Genomic DNA, 22,424 nt, shown 5'->3' with positions numbered 1-22,424 from the left:
GAATTTAATCTTCAAGAATGCAATTATTTAAAGTCAAAGCATGAAGCAAATTTCCCATTTTTAAACAAATCTAAACACAAATAGAGGAACAGTTATAGCACAGTGTACCCAGTATTTGAGTATAAGAGCCAATATACATGTGGATTAGCACAAGTCTAACTTTGCCTATTTAAGTGGGGGCTCATCAGGGTTAAGAAAAAGAAATTGAGCACTTTAAAGAAAATGAGTTATAAACTGTCATAGTTGAGTTTTATGTGTTCTGACAACTTTGAAAGTAGCTACAATGTAATTTCCCAAGTTGGTAGCTAAAATAATGGAACATCTGGATTCCACTGATATCTATGACAATCAAGGAGAGAACGGAAAAGCTGTGAGAACAATGCTTTCACCTTTGCTAAAAATTCTTTGCTGTTTTGAACTTTTAGTCCAAATCTCAGTTGTGACAACCCAGGGCAGCTCCAGTCTCAAAGATTCAGCTATCATTCCTGAGATCTTGAATGCATCTCTGGACCTACTTGTCACTTCCAGTAGCTGTACTTTCCACCAGCTTGCCATCTGAACCTGCAGTGTCAGATCTTATGCCTGAACACCTGTGTCAAATGGTAAGCAGTATGCAATGTCATATGTAAATTGGCGATCATGCTGGTTTCAGCACTGTAAGCAGAGACTGGTCTTTAGAAATGCAGGTGTCTCTGTATAACAGCATTTACTAGGAAGCAGAGAGCCATGCACTCCAGGGACAAGTAACCCTATTGTGGATGACATAATAAAGATGAAGTCTTGAGAAGTCCAGATACATTTGTCTTATCCATTGGCAACCCCATAGAGAGTGCTTACTTCTATGGTCTCTGAACTGGTCTCTATTCAGGAGGTGTCTGTATAGTTTCCCTATTTACGTCCTTGGAAATATCTGGGTATAAGCCTGGAGAGTTAAAAGCTTATCCAAGATAAGAACTAACTGCAAAGTTGGGTTGAGATTCATTTTCCCCTTCCTTTATATAAACACAATGAAAATGAGGAGGTAAGAACACATTTGCAATTCAATTTGGCCAGTACTTACTTAGAATCTAATAACGATAAACTCAGTACCAGGAAGAAAACACAATCAGTAATTAAGAACCATAAGTCATTGTGGCCTCAAAGAAGACTCCTATTTCTCTAAAATTTTTATTCCCCTAAAAGAGTTATTTCATAGCAACATATTATTTTCCTGCCCTCCATCACTGAAAACCACATTTCAAGTTTGTATGAGAGTGGCATCCAGCCACAGCTGATGGGCACCATGCACAAGGAGTAGAGGGTTGCTCTTCCCTCAGCTGGTTCTACTTGCAGCATCTGATGAGACCTTGTTTTTAAACACAGGAAGGCATTTGTGCCCTCTCAAAAACATGTCAAGCCCCAGCTAGTTTGGTTTGGATCCTTTCCCTCTTTTTATTTGTCACCAGGAGGGAATACAGACAGCTATGCCAAATGTGAATATCACTCGCATGCCCACATTTGGCAAATATTTGCCCAGATCTTTAATTTGGGACTTAAATAGCTCCTCATTGCGAGTATGATTTCTAAGATATGATTTAGCTCTGAAATTTCATTATTTTGTAGGATTTATGTGTGCTTTTGTGCAAAGATGCTTACAACATATCATTTCTTCTTCAATGAGAAAATGTAGTAAGAGTACTATTCTACAATGGAAGAAAGGTAGTAGTTCCTATTTGTGGGTAAATGGCTCAGATGCTTATTACATATTTAGGTTACCTGTTTGGGATTCTGATATAGTTTTCCCAATGACATTTGTTAATATGCAGTAATTTGTTTCCAAATGTTTCAAGATATTTATATCTTCCTACATTCAAAAACTTCATTCAAAGAGTGAATGTTATAAAGCAGTGTTACAACTCCAGCCAATATATGTCTGTGGAGGCTCGTCAAGTTTTTGAAACAGTCTGCTAAATTAGATAATGTCCAGAGTCATCTTAGCTGATCCACAGGCAGAAGGGAGGGTAAGGAAATGATCCCAAAGTGGGCACAGATCTACATCACAGAAATGTGAACAGGGGGTATGGGGACATCGGATGTATCCATCCAGTTCTCCGGAAAAAAATGATGATTGCTCACATATTTAAGGTCACTGCAGACTCTGTCAAATACTTCTATTCAAAGAGATCTCATGCAACTAAAAAAACCATACTGAATATGAATATGGAAATGTTCAAAGTAAGTTAATAACACTATAATGGATAAAAACACTATGTAGAGCACTATTGCCATCTTTTTATGAAGGGTTATATGCAATATATGTGTAATATAAAATATATAAAAATATAAAAATAAATCTGAGATATTCCAAATAAAATGGTGATCACTATTGCTCAAGGAAAATTATTCTTAAAATTTTCTTGCTTATTTTTATATTTCTCTTATTATATTTTATACATTTCAGTTACATCATAGTTACATATTTTAGATTGCTCTACAATGCAAATAATTGCATTTACAAACAAATCATTTCATAAACACTACACAACTTCTAAAAAAAGAGTTTTGGAATAACTTAATTTTCTTCCTTTAACTGAAGTGTAGTGGAACAATGGAATTAAAAAATAAGCTTATTTTGGTCTACAAACATTTGGAAGTTTGCATATTTTCTTCATAATCCACATTTTCCATGAACTTGTTGAAGACCCCTCATATGCATCAACACATGAGACACTGACTTCACTTTTCCCTATGTGCTGATGTCCTTACAGTAGGATAGTAACTTTTAAATGACTTGCTCCTGGAAGCATCATTTTGAAGATAGGCAAAAGTTTTTATGCATGTATCAAAACACACATCATGGGTCTGTCACAGCATTGCACAGACAGCTTTGTAATTATTCATCCAGAGATGGAGCAAGCACGCCCTGGTTACCACAGATAGAGACGGAACAACATCTCCTGTTGTAAAATTGCTAAATTAAAAAAAAAAAAATGCTCTCTAGCTGAACCAAGCAAGCATGTCTGTAGATCTGAAAAACACGAGAGTCTGTCTGCTGCTCTTACAGCTCCCTGCCAGCAAGCCTGTAATGTTGAAGTTTAACTGAAACCTTTCTCCTCCTTTACCATGTGAGAAGAGGTCCTTAGGCCTTTAGATGGTAATGATACAAAATGTAAATAGGAAACCTTGCCATACACACAGTCAGTGACAAGGAGCTTGCTATGTACCAGGGAGATAAAACAGCTATCTGGTAATCTATAGGGCCAAAAGTAGTTTTTATAGCATTCAATATAAAAGCAATAAAACAAATTAAATCCCTCTCTATAGAGAGAAAGTCTGAAGAAACTCTGGATGGGTCAGAAGCCCTCTTCTTGGTGGGTACTGGTAACCTTGTATAAAAGACTCTGTCTTCCTGAAGTTTCTTAAGAGGGTCACTGATGAGGGGGCCAGCGCTGTGGCGTAGTGGGTAAAGCCACTGCCTGCAGTGCCGGCATCCCATATGGGCACCAGTTCAAGTCCTGGCTGCTCCACTTCCGATCCAGCTCTCTGCTTTGGCCTGGGAAAGCGGTAGTGGATGGCCCCAGTCCTTGGGCCCTTGCACTTGTGTGGAGACCTGGAGGAAGCTCCTGGCTTCTGGCTTCAGACTGGCACAGTCCAGCCATTGTGGCCATTTGGGGAGTGAATCAGAAGATAGAAGACACCTCTCTCTCTCTGCCTCTCCGTAACTCTGCCTTACAAATAAATAAGTAAATCTTAAAAAAGAAGAGGATAACTTCTGAGTACTTCACATTTTTTAAAATATGGACCTTTTCCTATATTATTTGAAAGTAGTTGCCCCAAAGTAGATTTTGTCTTAGCTACACAATGATCAGCACAAAGTTGTGCTCTATGTCTAATTTTTAGGATTTCAAAGTATGGCATAGCAGGTTAAGACACTGCCTGGAACATTGGCAAACCCCACAGGTGCCAGTTTGAGTCAATGCTATCCCACTTTCAATCCAGTTCCCTGCTAATGCACCTGGAAAAGCAATGGAAGACAGCCCACATGCTTGGATACCTGCACCCACAAAGGAGACCAGATGGATCTCCTGGCTCTTGGCTTTAGCCTGGTCCAGCCTCAGCTGTTGTAGCCATTTGGGGAACCAGCAGATGGAAGATCTGTCTCTCCCCCCACCCTGTCTCTCTGTAAGCTGCCTTTTAAATAAAATAAATCTTAAAACATGCATGGTAGCATGTCAGGAGTTATAACAGGGTACTTACTGACAAATCTAAAATCTCCTTCTTAATAATATGTTTATGACCTCCCAGGGATGACAGATTTCAGGTAGATAAAATTGATTTAGAAACTGTTTTTTGGCTCTAATTGTGAGCTGCAGTGTAGCTGCTTTGCAGACTGGAATGCAATGGGATGAAGCCCTCCACCATCGTGCATGTCGGCCAGCACCCAGGGATACCTTGACAGCTTCTGCTAGCCTAGGACCCTCTGCATGCTCAGCTTACTTTCTGTGGCTCTCTGGGCAGTACAGACCTCTACCCTGAGGAGCATGGATTAACTATTTTATGGATTACCTGAAGCTCAAACATAACTGCAACCAACATTCACTGAATGCCTACTTAATGCCCCCCCCAGCACCATTCTAGGTGCTGGGGTTACAAAGATCATCCTTCACTGTGACCTTCCCCTTAGGACGACCTGCACCCAAAGCTACATGCAGGAAGGGAGGGGATGTGGAATCTCCACGGAGCTCCTCTTGCAGGTTGCTAACAGGGCTGAGGATGCTCTAAAGGCAGGTGGTACCTGAGTCATGGTATCTGTTGCTGGATATCAGCCATGCTATGCACTACCTCTACTGAGAACACTCCTGAATCCTTTATTCAATTTATTATTTCTACACAATTTTGAGATAATGACATCAGAATGAAGCAGCGAAAAGTCCCATTAGGTGTTTAAATACTAAACACACTTACTGCATTAACTACTATACATATTAGCTTCTTGGCCTTTTGGTTAAGATCAAGTATAGTATCTGCTCTTGTTGGTTTAATAACAACTGCACACAACTTGAGACATTAAAAGGGTAATGATTTTGAGGAAAAGCTCAGGACTTAGGGACAAGGCTGGATGAGTCTGGATATGGCTGACCTGGAGAAATAAGCTGTCTGTCCCATTCTAGTCTCCAGACTCACTAATTTATTGAGCTACTGGATTCCCGAGAGTGCTGCACTCTGCCATTTGAGCCTTGGATGGCTTGGACACAATCTCAGCTTCTGGTTTAGAAAGGAAGGGGGACTGCAGGTCCAGCCAGGAGCTCCAGAGATCTTCACAGACACACTAGCCCCAGAGTTGATTCATTAACCTGCTTAGGAGAACGAGTTATTGTTACTTATGTGGCCATAATTCATTTAATTGGGTGTTGGCAAATAGAAGTTGACAAATCCGTGAAACTTCAGGCTCTTCTTCAGAAAAGGAAGGAAGGAATTAACATTCCTTTGAGTTCATACCATGTACAGAAACTTCTCTAGGCACGTGTGTAGACTATGTTACTAAAGCACCGTGAGTATATTCAGTCGCTATGAGCCATCAATATGAATATAATGCATAAGATAATGTCCCAAGTATTCTGAATTCTGTCACAAGAAGGCTGATTCAGAAGGAGCCACAATAAGCTTCTAATCATAACAGCTGACCTATATTAAACACTTAATATGTGCAGTGCACCTGCACCACTCCAACCTCACTCAACCCTAAAGAAGGTCTCGTTACTGTCCCCATTTTACATTTGAGGAAACTGAGGTTTAGATTAAGTACTTTGCCCAGGGGCACACAGTTACTGAGTGGCCAGGTCCACCTGTCCCCAAATCCTGTGCTTTGGCCATCTCAACCTGTACATACAGTAAAGCTTACTCCGGCAAAAACTTTACAAAGAATATAAAATTAGGACATTGTTACATTGGAGACGTTTAGTTTTCACCGAGTCAGATCGAATAACCATACAAAACACATAGGGTACTGCATTCCAAAAATAAAATTGCCAGGCTTATTATAGGTTTTTCCAATTTTGAAGAAACTGATGATACTTGTCCCAACATGCTATCTATTTTCCTTGGCTCAGACATCTAAAGCCCTCTTGACTTATTTTTCTCTGCATCCTTATGCTGACAAACTCCTCAGAATTTCACTAAACGAGTCTTGCCACAAAATAAATGAGGTTGGTAGCCCCCGGTCTGCCACAAAAGCAAGTGACTAGAGAGGTCTTGCAACAACAGCTTATTTGAACAAAGCTGTCTGGTGTCGTCAGGAAGCAAACCACAGCAGTTTTTCCCCATTATTAATAGGGGCCCTGGAGTTGCATCTCATGTTCTGAGTCTGCGGCTGCTGTATTTCTTTATTTTCCCACAGAGAGACTCCGAGAGCTCAACTGGGTCATCCCTGTCTGACGTCAGGTTTGGGCTTCTGAAGGGCCCAGCTGAAATTGGACTGGACAGGTCATTCCGTGGCTCTGAGAGCGTGCTGCACAAAATAAACTAGGAAGGCAGCACAAAGGAAAAGAGCTGGAGAAGCGAATAGCGGAGTGTCAATTTAGCATCACTGGACTGTTCAGCATCCTTGGGCACCCTCTTCAAGCCTCCATCAATGAAGGTGTGAAGATTTACTCGGTTTCCTTCTAAGAGTCTCACAGTTTTCTCTCTGACATCCAACCCCGAGATACGATTTGAATTAGTGTTTGCATGTGGCATGAGGTGGGGAGAAGCCAGGGTGGGCTCCTGGGATGTGTAACTCACAACTGGGAGTTCTCGTGAGTGCTCAGAGCTTGCAGAGAAACCTGAGCCTTTGTTCTCTGAGAAGGGATAAGCCATTTGTCTGGTACAAGACCTTCCGGGTAAGAGGTCCTACCCTCCACTCCCCCAGGAACCCAACCAAGCCTTGGGGATTTTACAGTTGCTTGCCCTGGAAGACTTACAGGAAGCAGCAACCTAGCACCACATTTGGAAAGCATTCACAAGTGAAAACAAAGCAGAACCTCAGCTCCCTACAGCCTGTGTGCACAGCTCAACAAGCTGTGACCTGCCTGCAGCAATGATCTGCCTATGCAGAGCAGCTGAGCAGAGCCACCAAAGCCGGCTCATTTCCATTTGCAGACAGAGCTGCTGCATGGAAGGCCAGACCCAGTTCCAAGTGAACAGGTTTCAGCTGCTGTGGCTCTACTAATCAGCGTTCAGATTTAAGGGGAAACAAAACGAATGCAACTTTTCACACATAGGTAAATCAAAGGTGGTTATTTATGGAATCAGCTTTTTTTTTTTTCTTCTTTCCAGGCAGATCTCCTAGTATAAGTGTGTGCCTGCAAATTATTAACCAGGTTCACAGATGAGCAAGGTTATAAAGTGAAGAACTGTTGCTAGTGAGAAACAGAACAGACAAAACATCCACACAACTCTATGTAATCCAGGTGCCCAAAGCCTCCTCTCGCTTCCTTGGTGCGGTGTGAAGACAGCACTGGGCTGAGAGCCTAACCAGGTACCCACATGCCATCAGTTCCCATCTCAGCGCATCTCTTAAAACACAGACATGGGATCCTGTCTTATTTTTTATAGGCCTATTTAGAAAGCATGTGGAGGGAAAAGAAAAACTAATTCCATTCTACAAAATTGTGAATTACTTTTTTTGTGAGAGGATGGCAAATTATAAGGCAGGTAGGAAAAGAAATATTCCTTTCTATCAAATGTTACAAAATGAGGCTCATTGCCTTCTACTGGTTTTAAAAAGTGGAGTTTTCAGCATTTGATAAAGGGAGACTTTGCATACAAATCTGATTTTTTTCTTTTTTTTTAGGAAAAAAAAAAGGCTTTCTGATGCTCCTGGAGCAGCCTACTTCTCTACCTGCTGCGGACTGAACCTGTATAGAAGGGGCAGGAGAAACCCACCACACCAACCTTCCACCACTCCTGTCCCCAGCTTCCTGCAGAAATGATCCTCTCTGAATTACCTGTCTGGCCCTGTGGGCACCTTACAGTCTCTATTTTGAAGGTACTAACTCTGAAACTTAATATTTGCTTTGAAAAATTTGCTTGTGTTTGATTCAATATTTACTCTTTGGTCAGCTGGGAAAGTTAAGTGGTGCAGCTGCAATTCACAAGGCTGGGATGATGTCAAAAAGGAACATTCTTGAGTCTACACCAACCTGGGATATTCTGTAGGATTATGAATGGCAAGCTGCACTCTCACCCTATGGGCAAACCACCATTACCGTGGCCACTGCCTCCTTGTTTATCTGGACTTGGAGTACCAAAGGCCACCCCTGACTGGTATGGTGAATTGTACTGCTGGGAGGGGTACGTTCCTGGGCAGGAATGACTCTTGTGGGTAAAAGTCTGGGATTCTGGGAGCATGGGTTGAAAAACACCTGCTGAACAGGGTAGAGGAATGAGACCCCAGGACAAGGGGTTGGGAGGCAGGCAGGAGCCATGAGGGTGCCGTCTGTGGAGAAGTCTAACTTGGGAGATGCGTTTTCCTGGACACAGGAAGGATGGAAATGAGTGTGCTTATATGGAAGTTTTATTCTCTCATGGTTTAACTGTAGTTGTCCCAGTCCCTTTGTTAGGTCTGATGCATGTTGGTAGCTTGGTAGATGGTTGGGTCAGCAGGGCCTCGGGCAGGCCAGGAAATGGTGGTATGGCTACCTGGTTTCCTACAGGTGCCACAGCAAAGTCGCCCAGAGTGGCTTACATCATGGGACTTTTTCTTTTCCTGATTCTGGAGGCTGGAAGTCTAAGACCAAGCCATTGGCAGGGATGGTTTCTTAGGAGGCCTTTCTCCTTGGCCTATGGCTGACTGTCTTCTCTGCAGCTTCAGGTCACCTTCCGCTCTACCTGTCTGTGTCTAAATTTCCTTTCCTTACAAGGACACCAGTCAGATTAGATTAGGGGCTACCCTAATGACTGTATTCAAACTGAGTGACCTCTTTAAAGACCCTACCTCCAAATACAGTCACAGTCGGAGGTGCTGGCATGTAACGTGAATTCTGGAGGTACATCAGTCAGTCCATAGCACCTGCTCTACAGGCATTACTTGCCAGAGTCCATGCTGGGTCTGAAGTGCAGACTCTGGCCTGGAGCTCAGGAAGCAGAGCGAGCTGTCTAGAGTGGGGCCAGCAGGAATGGGCAGATTCCTAGACTCTGGGACAGAGCTGAAAGGGTGATGGCTAGACAACAAAAGAGCATAAAAGGAAGCTGCCTCCTTTTCGATGGGCAGACACTGATCCCTGAGGGTGCACTGAGCTGACACCTGGTCCATCTGGTACTATACAACCAGAGTGGGAACAGATGATACAATTTGCCACATTGCAATGTGCTGACAGGTGTTAAGGACCATCTCTGTTCTATGAAAAGATGAAGACCTAAACCCAAGACTTTCCAACGAAGAGGTTGTATGATGTTGGGCCTTTCCTCCTTTCTAGGTCTCTTTATCCATCTGTGTAATTGGAAGGAAACAGTTTGGATGATATGGGTGAAAAACAGCCTTTTGATTACAAGATGGCTGTTAACCAAATTAGCTTCTTACATAATCTTCAGAGCTTCCTACCCTAATAGACAAAAATATCTGGTGGAAAAAGCCTGCTAGCTCCAATAGCATAACCTTGGTGCCTGGCCCAATGTAGGACCCAGAAGAGGCATTTGATAAAGCTCTTAAAAAAGGAAGAAAACCCAGAAAGAGTGAATTTCCATTAATGGATTGAAGCTGATACAGCAAGAATATGAACACTAAGGCCCACGGAGGGGTGGTCATAGAGACAGAACGCGAGGAGAGGCTGGAGGGCGGTCAGCAGGCTTGTCACCTGGTGGTTACCGGCCACAGTTGTGTGCAACACTCTCCTGGGAGCTAGACAAGAGTGGTGATGATGTCCCTCCTCGGGCTGACACTGGTGTGTGCTGCTGTTCCCATGCATGGGTGCACCGCTTTTTTTTTTTTTTTTGGATACCTCATGCAGTTTCTTGAGGGTGGCCCAAAGAAGAGCCTAATGAGGGAAAATTCCATTTCTCTTGGAGTTAAATGATGAAAATATGGACTGCTTAATGGATTGAGATTGGCCTCCAATTCCTCTCCACCAGGAACTGTCATCATTTCAAAAGCAGATGTTTCTTACCAAACTAAGAAACCACTAAGGATGTACACTCACTGAAGAAATCAATTTGCATCCTAAGGCAGGAGGAAATGCTATAAAAACTTACTGAACAGCAGTATTTTTTCCTTAGAAAATAAAACTATAAAAAAGGTGAGGATTTCAGACAGGAAGGAGAAATAGACACATGAGTTGTACCTTACAGTGGAAGATGGATGAGTGTGTTAAAAGCACAGATACTAAATAATATACATGCCTATAGCTCTCGCGTACTCCTCTATAATGTGTTTTGATATTTACACCTACTTCTCTATAAAATCTCACCACAATCTCTAGGCTGTTCCAAGTTATATGTACACATACAACATCATCTCTCATCTGCTGTCTTTATACTGGTTACTGGGCCTTGTCATCTTGTTTGATTTGCAAATAAAATACTCTCTGTTCTCTCTAGGAGACTTTTATCAGAACCAACCCGCCCTGAACAGATGAGCATTTTAAGATCAAAAGGGAGGCAAAATAATACTCCTTCAGCAAGCAAGATAAAGATTCACACATAATTAAGCCAGGACTGTAGGATTATTTAGGTCGCTGTATCTTTTAAGGATAATCAAACTGCTATAAACCATTTAAAGTATGGGAGCTGGCAGGGGAAAATAAAGGGAACTGGCAATTTATCTGTTGAGGACAAGGAGAGAAAAGGGGGATGAGAAAGAGTGAAGGAAAACAGGGTTGTGGGTCCATGCATGCCACACCCTCTCTACAGGTTATCCATGGAGTAGGTATTATTACAAATCCTGTTTCACAGATAAGCATAAAGATAGAAGCTAATTTAACTTGGAAAAGCTAATAAAGATGGAAAGAGGTGCAACATTCCTTCTTTCTGTCTCTAAACTTGTGATCTGTCCTATGTGCTCAAAGTGCCCTCTCCATGATCTCATTTAAGGATGAGACAAAGTTTCCTGAGAGTGATCATTCACTGATGCAGCATTTATCTGTGTCCACTGTTTTCTGGATACAGAACCACATGCTCTGGATACAGAGACCCCAACACAGCCTGTGCTGACCACAGTCCCACTGTTCATGGAACTTGTCCTGCCTAACAGATGACATTCTGAGTATATTCCAGCTGTCATTTCATCGTATTCTTATGTCAACCCTTTGGCAGCAATTGCTATCCTCATTTACCGATGAGGATGTGAACAGTTTGTCTAAACTGTGTGAACAGCACCACACATAACCTCAGGCCTGTTTGAAATTAACCTCCAAGCTTTCACATACTACCTCTATGCACTATCATGAAAAGTCAAATTTCATGCCAATGGGAAGCTTAATCAGCTAAGTAAGTAGTTGAGAAAACAATATATGCAACTGATTATACCATAAGGCAGGGGTAAAGCAATTAATCCCTATTTCAGAGATGTGTTCTCTGACGAAGTAGTCACGAGAGCTAAAGTCACAACCACTAAGCTTGAATGCTGACTATTTCGTTCACTTGTCCATCATCAGGTCTGCATGTGTGTGAGGCAACCTCCTCTTTAATCATAAGTGGCTAACAAGAAATGTGTGTGATTTTCAATAATCTGAAAACCAAGTATTTTTGCATTTTATATATAGGGAGAGAAGATCAAGCCAATATTTTCACATAACAGACTCCCAAACCAGTCAAGAGTTAACACTTGAAATTCACAAAGAAGTATAAGCTTGTGCTTGTGAATTTTCCTGCAGTTCTCTGCTGCTCCTGTTGCTTTAGCAAGTCCTTTGGATTCTGATAATGACAACTTTCCTTTTACAGTCATAGATTTAAGGAAAATGCTCTGCAGAATCAAAAACTCTTACAGCCTGTACACAAACTACATACCGTAAATCAATGTACATACAATGTGCAATTAAAGTGATCTATCATGGGAAGAGCAAACTACAAACTAGTCTTTCATGTCCTCCTAGTTACTTATTCAGAAGTGTACCTTCTGGGTCAGCTTCTTAAATGGGCCCTTTCAAGAAGAGTCAACTTTATTTTATTGGGAAGGAGAGATATGAAATAGAGTCAGAAGGTTAACATGAGTTTAAGAGGAGCATAAGGTTATCTTGGCAATTAAACACTCTCCAGGAGGCTAATTACCCACACCCAGCCCTTACAAATCACAAAACATATCAGCAGATACAGAAATCTGTGTACAACAGAGGATTCTATTCTGCACTCTCTAGGATATTATATCACTCATTTTTTTTTGTGAGGTTAAATTAAAGCAATATTCCTTTCATGATCCACTCAGAAAAAAAAATGAAGGTTGTTCAAAGTCTTGCAGGACTGTTGTATAAAACAAATACAATGTGGCTGGGTTTTGAAAGAGGGAGACAAAGAGGAAAGGATAGAGGGAGGGAAGAAGGGAGAGGAGAAAGAGAAGGAGAAAGAAAGGGAGGGAGAGTATGAGGGAGGGATAGAGGGAGAGAGGGAGAGGGAGAGAGAGAATGCAAGAAGGATTGAGATTCAGCTGGGTTTGGAAGCCTGAGCAGGACATTTGACACACGTGAGAGCATATGTGTTGTGCACTTTTGGGATCTAGGTAGAGCAATGAGCTGCTATGTGTGAGGACAAGATGGTGGGACTCAGATGACCTACAGTGTTAACAGCCTCCACTTTGCAGACTTTAGAGCAGCTGGTTTGCTTCCTGTTGGCTGGAATGATGATGGCGTCTGCGTTAGATCCCTTCTTGACCTCCCGTCCTCTCTAAACTGGATCTCTACAGAAGCTCTTCACTTTCTCCCCACTGCCATGGGTGCTTTGCCCCAGCCTAACACTGTTCACTACAATGGTAATCAGATCTGTCACCCCTGCTTAATGGCTTTCCATTGCACTCTGGAAAAACCATCAGAATCCCCTCCACAGCCCGGCCCCCTCCTCCCATTTGCTTTCTGAACTTGATATCTCATCATCCACATTCTACTCTTACATCTGTCCTTCCAATGGCTGTGGTTCTGCTTCTTGAACAGAGTCCTGGCATCATGTGACCAAATGCCATCTCCTACATGGCCTATCACATCCCCACTTCCAGGCACTGTCACATTCACATCTCCCAGTGTCCCCACAGAGCTCGCTCCTATGTTATAGCAGCTTTTCATTTATGATGTGCCTCTCCATGCTTCCTGCTAACACTTTGTTCCCTGGATGTAAGGCAATCCCTAGCACACAGGCTGAGGCTCATGGTTGCAACCTGGGGCTCCTTCTGCAGAGTGTGAAGATGAAGTTAAATCTTTACAAGGGTTACATCACTAATGTGATAGTGACTAAAATCCAAACAATTCTACCTATACCTCAATGAGCACCTATTTAGCATTAGAGCCTGGGCTGAAAGTGCTGCATATATTTTATAGTTCAATTTCCCAACAACCCTGTAATTTTGTCAATGGCTATGCTCCCCCACTCACTGTATAGATTATACCAAGTATGAAAAATTGACACAGATCCCAATCTGTGTTATTCCAAAGTACATATCATTCAGCAAACTTATGTTAAGTCTGTGAAGGAGGTAAAACCACTAAGGATGCTCTGGGGAGGGGCGTTCATATACCTGGAAAACACTCTTGCCTTTTTTCCCTACTACAGATCCACCCTGTAAACAGGCATACTGCACAAAGCACCTCCTGGGGACACTACCTTGCAGGGACAAGGCAGTAAGTGATCTCAGCCAGATGTCCCAGCTAATGAGAAACCGTCCCTTCCTCCTGCTGGGAGGTAATGGGTTCACCTATCTGAGAACACAGACTCCCTGCGTGTCCCAAACTCAACTTCGGAAAGATAGAAGCACATAAATGTAATATAAGGTGTTATTCTTCTGGTGAATCTACTCTAATTCTGGACCAGTTAGGTACTGCAGCTTATTAATATAATTTTGAAAAAAGAATGATTGTAATTATTTTTTGGCAGCCTGGAGTCTTTTATCTTTATGAGATGATAGCAATGTTATAAAAGGATTATCATAGTGCTACATGATAATAATGATGATGATCCTTTATTAAGCATAATGCTTTCAGAGTTTTAAAAATACTCTGATTCAAAATGTAAGGTTTGATCTTCATAGCGATTCTTTGGGCTATACGGAATACTAATTCTTTGCTACATTTCACAGTAGGGGAAACTGTAGGTACAGGGCAATGGAACAGCATTACCCAAGGTTCAAGCAAATCATATTAGGGAGCTCCAAGCCTCAGGAGTGCTGACTCCCAGTCCAGTGTCCTTTAAATAAGTCATTATTGGCAAACAGATTTAAAGGAGGCCACCAAAAGAGAGTGTATCGTAAGATTTGAAGTGCTTGCTGTGTGTGTGTGCAAAAGCAGAAGCAGTGGACTGAGGTTAAGTGTTTTTTCAGGGGCTCAAAGATCATTCCGGAAGCATAGACACACCGTAGACTCTTAACCAAGCCCTAACTAGTGAGCACTGCCATCCAGTCCATGTCACACGGTTGTACTTAAATCACAGCATCAAACACACACCCAGACTGCAGGCTCATCAAGGACACACGCCACACGTGGCGAAGATGGCGGCACAGCTCTCTCATGTCTACTCTCTCACCCTCTGCCTATGGTGCTTTTCATCTCCAGAAATAATGCTCTTTGAGTTTATATTGCTGCTGTTTCTTAATGAATTATAGGAGAACATTTTATGGCTTCAGAAATAGTTATCTTGAGCAGTGAATCAAGCAGCAACCTTCTCCTCCTCAACCCTCTCCCCAGCAAAAGAAACAAAGCGGTGGGCGCCGGGCTTCCGCCCAGGGATGCCGGCCACTCTACCTGCAGCACTGCTGTTTTCCCCTTCTCACAAAGGGCCACACACACAGTGGCTCTGGCCCTGGATTTTCTCTTCTGATTATAGATCCAGCCAGAGATGTTCACACCCTGCCTAGGTTGGGCAAAGCACAAAGGTTGCTCTGTTACCCTTACACACAGAAGAATCATGAGTGGAATATATCAGAAACCTCCCAATTCCAAACCAATTAGCCCCAGAGAAATATCTCAATTTCCAAACCGGCTGTTCACACACATTAAGCTCCTGTTTTTGTCGAAGGTTACAAAAGTTCAGTGAAAGTCAGTTTTAACGAACACCTCCATGGGCTTACCTCCAGAAAATGTTCTGCCTGCTGTTCTCGATCCAGCTTCCTTGAAGTTGTTGTTATCAGACCTGTGTAGAAATCAGAATATTTGACTTTTAAATATGTGGGGTAAGTAGTGTACTGAGTGTGGCAAACAATTCTGCTTAAAGGAGAAGCATGGGCAATGGTAACTCTTCAATCTCCCATGACAATCAAATGGTCTCAGAAATCATTCCTAAACCAAATTTATGAAAAAAACTTGAAACAATTGTTTCCCTTCTGCTTACCACAGTTGAGGTATTGTAATCACTTTGGGGATATAAAACTCACCAAAGCACCATTGTTTTTCTGATAATGAGGAGTTTCAATGATTCATTTACATATGACTGAAATTCTACAGTGGGAACCTCATTAAAGACTTTCGAGTTCTTGAACAATTAATAGGCTGTTGATGCTGATTAGATTCAGGCTATGAAACAGCACTTTCTTATTTAATTTTTATATGCTTATATAATTTTTTGTTATCCTTCACAAAGAAGATTATTCCTGTAATAACTACTTGTATACATAATTATTTCAAATTTAATAACTCTTGTACAAAGATTTCATTCTGTCATCTTATGTGTTTAAACCTTTTTACAAAATAAGTTCCACATAGAAAATATCTAGCTTTCCTTCCAACTGAATTTCTCCTAAACGAATCATCCCTTTGAGACTAAAAACAAAAACAAAAACAAAAACAAAAAAGAAGGAAGGAGAAGACCAAAGTTCAAGGTTTCCCAGGATATTGCACCGGTTGTGATTTGTCCTTTGCGGGTTTTATTATTCTGTCAAATGGGCAATTACAAGGTCAAGTTTATTTTCAACTTCTTGATTCCACAACATCCCTGAAGAGAATATGGGCTGGGAAGTTTTCATGGCATGTTCTGACTGATAAGGACAAAAACAGAAAAATCATACAAAAAGCTGGCAAAGTCCATGAAAGCAGGAAAAGGAATTCACCCAGGTCTGCAGAACCTCAAGCATCTGCCTGAGGCACAAGTGGTGGGCGGAGGTACATGGACTTCATGGGAAGCCAAAGGGGCCAAAGGAGAATGAATGCTCCCCCAAACCTCCAGACTAATATCCCAGTCCCAGTTACATGGCTCCCCATGGGGTGGACCTGCTCCCCTCCACCTGTATGCTCCCCCCGGGAAGGGAAAGCCATGTTTCCCTTGCACAAAGGATCACCTATCCATGCATTCACTCTGCAATGAATATGGCCCACCCTGTGTCACCCACACATTTTCCCTTTTTAAATCTTTGTATTGTCAATGGCCAACTTACGGATATATACGTTTTGTATGGGGTATAAAGTGCTCCTGTGTGATTTATGTGTACCATAAAGTATTATTACGTTGAGTGAATTAATGTATCTATGAATCAGCACTTTATTATGGTGAGGACTTTGAAGTTTATTCTCTTAGCAATTGTGAAATGTTCAACATACTGTTTTCATCTATATTCAACACACACATTTTTTCAAATTTAGTTCCAGTCTTAGCCTTCACCGACCCCTTTTAATACGGCTCAGTGCCCATCTGATAAGGAACCAATATACTCTGGCCCATACTACCATCCTTTGTTCCCATGTCTGTATTTTCCTAGCAGACAGATTGATGGGTTACTTCACGGAAAGGAGCCTGCCCTTCCATCCCGAAGCTCTGGTGCTGAGCTAGCTGTCTACCTGAAACACAGAACAGAAACTCATTGATGTTGTTACCAAAATTGGCCATGGAAGGGACCGATTATATTCAAATCTTAGAATGTGTTTTTAGGAGGCTGTTGTCTTGTGAGTGGGCAGCCAAGGTGTGTGTGACAGTTCCATTCATTCAGTGAAAGGGTGGATGCCAGGCAGTCTTGATGAAGGTGAAGTATCATCAGAGATGGTGGAGAGAAGGCTGCCAGCCAGAGTTTTCAAGTGAGAGCTCCTAACTGCCCATGGAATCCCCTGGGAACTTAACAAACACGGATCCTGTCCCTCCACTCCACCCTCATTTACCACATGCTAATTTCTTTGATGACGCCTGAACCAGCCTCTGAAAGGAAGGTGCCATCTAATTTCTCTATCCTTTGTAGAATCTCACTATGACTTTTTATTATTATTATTTTTTGCCCAGAATGAAATAACAGAGCTGCTCTAGCATTTGGATCTGACCCCTGGGTTCAGCGTGTGTGTGTATAGGGTGTAGAGGGCAGGCGAGGGAGAGATGGAGATGATGTGTGAGTGTCCTTGTGGGTGGGGGTGATAAAGAAGGAATACAAGGGCACACAGCTTTGTGACTCCCATTATTAAAGGTCTTTGGGGTTGTAGTAGGAGATGCTTAACACCCCACCTGACACCTTCATTTTCAGGCCATTCTATGTGACAAGGTCATATGTCACCGAGGCTCTTCCCAAGTGAGGAGTGGCTGGCGGGAGAGGCTTTTGCCAAGGATCGCTCCCTCTGTGGTGGGGCATCCTCTGTTGGAGGTCACAAAGAGCAGGAACGCTTGTTACACTGGGGCTATAAAGGGATGAAAGGCCTGTGGGCCTCCACCCAGCTGCTCTTTAGGCACAAAAGATCAGGGCCCTTTGCCCTCTGCCCTTCTGAGAACCCTGCTGTCACTGCTGCTCTCCTGCACCACGGTCACGGGGCTGCTGACCCCTGGGGTGTGACTGTGCACAGGGAAGAGGTGAACTTCTGTCCTGATGGTGCTGAGGGCAATTCCTTTGGGAATCCACTCAGTTTTCACAGTTTTTGCAACTGGGGAAACAGTGTGGTCTCCTTCCATCTCCACACCTTTACCCAGAACCCTTTATCATTATACATTGGTTTTCACATAGGTGGGCAACTATACAAAGTTCATGGAAAATGCAGTTAAAGTAAGTTTATTGTGGTGCAAATTTTTTTTGAAATCCCCATGTATTCTTTTTCATGATATACACTTTCATGAACTGTTTAAAGACTGTGCATATGCATGGATTTTAATATTTTTGCATAAAAATCAGCTTTACTTTTCACTGCATTTTCCATGAACTTTCTGAAGTTCCATCATATATACAGGGCAGGCTCCCTGAAGAGTATCAAAGAATACATACATCAATGGACCAGGAATTGCGAGAAAGCCAAGCGGGTTCTATTTCTGCGGGAAAAGATACAGAAAAATCTCTGCTGACTTTGGGCCCCACTGGGCTCCTACCACCTTTATTTTCATAGACATAAGGTAAAAGGTAAGGAAAAGAAATTGAAGTCAAAGAGGAAGACAGATTGGGGTGGGGGGGAGTGGAGGATGCAGAGCATCTGCTCAGGGGTGCAAGGTTTCTCGTGGGGGATGATGAAAAAATGCAGAATTCTATAAATACATATTCTGAAAAATCAAATCCTGTACCTTAAATGGGTGAATGTTATTGTATACAAATTACATATCAATAAAACAGTTACAGATTCTGCAGAAATCATAGCTCCTGCTTTCTTAGGGTATTTTTTTTTCTGGTGGCTCAAATAATTTATTATTATTCCTAGTGCTGTCAGCTGTCTAGGCAGTTCCTCTGCTGGGGGTGGTGCCTTCAGGGGGCAGGGGCTCATTGTATCTGGTGGTCAGGGTGCTGGTTCATGGCTGGGGCATTATAGATTTTCCTCAGAAGTCTTTCTTTTCTGCACAATAGCTCGTCTGCAAGGCCCTTTCCTTGTGGCCCTCCTCTTCAGCAGGACAGCCCAGAGCCCCTTACAGCAGGGTAGCTGGGTTGGTTCCAAGAGAGCAAAGGGGGAAACTGCCAGTCTTAACAGTGAGACCCAGGGAAACCTTTCACCCCCATTCTACTGGTTGAGGGCTGTCAGGAATGGCAGTCAGGAGTCAGGGGAAGGGACACAGAACCCAGCTCTGAGTAGTGCCAGTGGTACATGGGTCAAGGAAGGGGAGGTGCTGTGGACAGCCACCTGTGAAGGCCATCAAACATATTAAGCCAGATGACATTTTCCCCATAAATCAAAGAACTGTGATCAGGGTTACAGAAACTGATCTATAGACAGGACTCAGAACTCTAGCTAATTTGATTAATTCCACCTTTTCAAATTGTCATCCCTGACATCTCTAAAAGGTAGATAATACCTTTTTTAAGTTTTAAAATGTCTTTTGTGTTTAGAATAGGCAGATGCTTAGAAATACATGAATGAATATATGTATAATTAGTATAATAATCAGACACTAAGGGAGAGAGTTGGATGAGTACCGTGATCATCTTCATCCATGGAATTCACGAGCATAGAAATAATGTACTTTCTGAGTTAAAACTACTGGTAATTATTTGCACTGAAAAATAAGCCTTGTTATGAAGCCAAAGTCAGCTAAGCTAAGAAGGCACAGAAGTTATTTCTTCTAAAGAGACATGTTTAGGATGAGCTTTGATGTTCAGCAGGACTGTCATTTTTTTAAAATATTTTTTTGTTCGAAACAGAGACAGAAAAAGAGGGAGAAACAGAGAGATCTTCTACCTGCTGGTTCATTCCTCAAATGCCCATTACAGCCAGGGCCAGGCCAGGCTCAAGTCAGGGGCCAGAAATTTTATCTGGGTCCCTCATACAGGTAGTAAGAGCTCAAGTACCTGAGGCATCATCTGCTATCTCCCGGGCACATTAGCAGGAAGTTGGATCAGAAGCAGAGTAGCTGGGACTCCGTGCAGATGCTGATATGGTTTGCATATGGCCCCAGTGGCAGCTTAACTCTCTGTTCCGTAATGCCCTCTCCAGCACTGTTAATATTTATAGTGGGCTAGGAATGCAGTGAGCCAGCCTTCACCATCCAGAGAAATTAGTTAAAATCACCGGTACTGCATCTTCATTTTTAACAACTTTGCTTCAGCTGAATGCCTTTGGCCTGAGGACAGGGAAGATGGTAAAACAAAGCAACCTCCCTCTTCAACCTTTCTAACTCATTTGTGTGGCAGGCAATCCCATTCTATAATCCATGCAAGTGAGAGGTGTGTACGTCACACATGTAACTGTAGACCCCTAGGGACAGTAAATTGGGACTGACATGATGAAATTGAATTTCAAAGAAAAATCATAGGCAAGCTTGAATGTGGTTTGAAGATATAAACAAACACATCATTTGATATAATTGCATACGCAAACCTCCAATTTAGGAGAGGAATCACGCCAGTCCTAAGTGAATGATACTCAATAAAAGGGGGAGGGGGAGCACATGGCTGGAACCATGCAATTACTTTAAAAATGGCTGCTTTTGATTTTTGTTGTGGAGACTAGACTAACACTCTCTCTCTGAGATGCAGCCGAGAACAAAAATGTGGCTGCCTGCTCAAAACGTTCTAAGTAGTTACGGTCAGAGAAGTGACACTTCTGAGGATGGCCTCTTCCCTGATTCTCGTCCCGTGGGTGTCCTCAGTCCCAGCTGTGTCATCCGCTGCCACGACATTCACATTTTCTTTAAGTGCTAATTGAAGCAGTGCAGGTCTTAGCTGTTTCAGCGTAATTCTCCAAGACTGTTGGAAGCTGGGTTTGGTATTTAAAAAATCTAAGTAGAATTAGCAGCCCTGCAAGCTACAATTAGGGCCCCCTCTCTGTGTTTGACATATCCCATTTCCTCTGCTTAGCATTCCTGTGTGTCTACTGTCAGCCACCTGGTAAGCCCCTCGCCATCCTTCCAGATGGTTCTGGAAGTCCATCTTCTCAGTGAACCTGCTTAGCCCTTCCTCCTCTGCTACATTGCATGTGACTCATCTATTGTCTGTCTGCCTATAGATCACAGTTTCAGAAAGGGAGAAACTGGGGTAGCTACTACTTCAGTCCAAGAACCTAGATCAGCGCCTGCCACCCTTGCAGAATATATAAATACTAAATCCTGCTCTTTACAACCCCAAACATTTTACTTGAATTATTTATTAGAGTCATTCTTCTTTTAAGACACAAGGTTAAAAGTGACTAGATCTTACTTATCTTGTGTTCCTGGTGTTTAAAACAGAACTGGCCCATTGTGGGTACCAAGTAACAATCTGAGTGAGGGCGATTTGGATGCAGTTTTCTCTAACAGTATCATTTAAAGTGTTATAAATGATCTCCTCCATTTACTGGACAATCCTAATGTTTCCCCATTATATTAGAGGTCATTAGTGAAATTCATGATGGTTCTTTTGAGGGGGAAGTACATTTTGAGTTGTTGACTAAAGACTTTTCATATGAAATCTTATGCACAGGGGCTTTGTGGTCAATCCATAGTATATCTTGATTTCTACCTAACTTATGAGGAAAGATGGGAAAATAATAATGTAGTAACATCGAGCATTTGTTCAGTACAATGTGCCAGAGAATATTTAATACAGTCAACGTACATCGTATCATAGATGCTCACAATAGTTCAGATACTACCTAATATAAGAGCATACATTACTTTGTTCTTCTTATTTTTATTTAATAATTTAAAATAATTTATTTTCCTTGTATTTGAAAGGCAAAGGGACACAGAAAGCCATACACATGCATACACACAAAGAGAGAGAGAGAGAGTGAGAGAGAGAGGGAAGAAGGGAAGGAGGGATAGAAGGAGAGATTGATCTTCCATCCTCTGGTTTACTCCTCAAATGTCTACAGCATTCAGAATTGGGTCAGGCTGAAGCAAAAAGCTAGGGACTCAGTCTGTGTCTCCCATGTGGGTGGCAGAATCCCAAGTACTTTAGCCATCATCTCTAGCTTACAAGGTGTGCATTAGCAGGAAGCTGGAATGGACAGTGGAGCTGGAACTCAAACCCAGGCACTCCAAAATGGGATGCAGGCCATCCCAAGTGGCAGTTTAACCACTGTGCTAATATCCACCTCCATTGTTCCTTTGAACAGATCTAATATATGTCATCACTCCAATTCCAATTCTTCCTTTAATCCTAAAACTTCAGAGAAATATGAACTATTACTCAATTTATAGGAAGAAAACTGAGTTAAATAATTCGCTCAAGGTCACCAAAGACTCGGCAGAATTCAAACCAGGGAATTTAATTCCACAGTTCTGTCACTGTCTGCCCAGCAGAAGATGCAAGTGTTGGCAAAGCCACCTGCTTGGGAGCTGGGAGACTTGTGTTCCAGTATTGGCTCTGTTGGTAACTGGTGTGCGATTACAGTTGATCACATCATTTCATAGGCCGCAGCGTCCTCATCTAGGAATAGCCTAAAGCCTCCTCATTGTCAGGAGTCCACAACAGAATAAAAAGC

General features: G+C 42.3%; 1 protein-coding gene and 1 non-coding gene across 3 annotated transcripts in view; one reads left to right on the top strand and one right to left on the bottom strand.

The window, feature by feature from the left end:
- Nucleotides 1-22,424, bottom strand: part of FAT3 (FAT atypical cadherin 3) — a 533,836-nt gene that overhangs the window by 179,848 nt on the left and 331,564 nt on the right. For both annotated transcript variants that reach the window (XM_062198305.1, XM_062198306.1), the window contains exon 3: nt 15,215-15,276. In XM_062198305.1, coding sequence (XP_062054289.1) covers nt 15,215-15,276 — 62 coding nt within the window. The remainder of the gene's footprint in view (nt 1-15,214; nt 15,277-22,424) is intronic.
- LOC133765017 (U2 spliceosomal RNA) lies at nt 4,965-5,164 on the top strand. Its single transcript, XR_009866560.1, has one exon. It is a non-coding gene; the product is annotated as a U2 spliceosomal RNA (small nuclear RNA).

This window comes from Lepus europaeus, chromosome 7, assembly GCF_033115175.1.
Source record: "Lepus europaeus isolate LE1 chromosome 7, mLepTim1.pri, whole genome shotgun sequence".
NCBI classification, from domain to species: domain Eukaryota; kingdom Metazoa; phylum Chordata; class Mammalia; order Lagomorpha; family Leporidae; genus Lepus; species Lepus europaeus.
The sequence above is the reverse complement of the archived record's forward strand: the minus strand, read 5'-3'. Positions and strand labels throughout refer to the sequence as shown.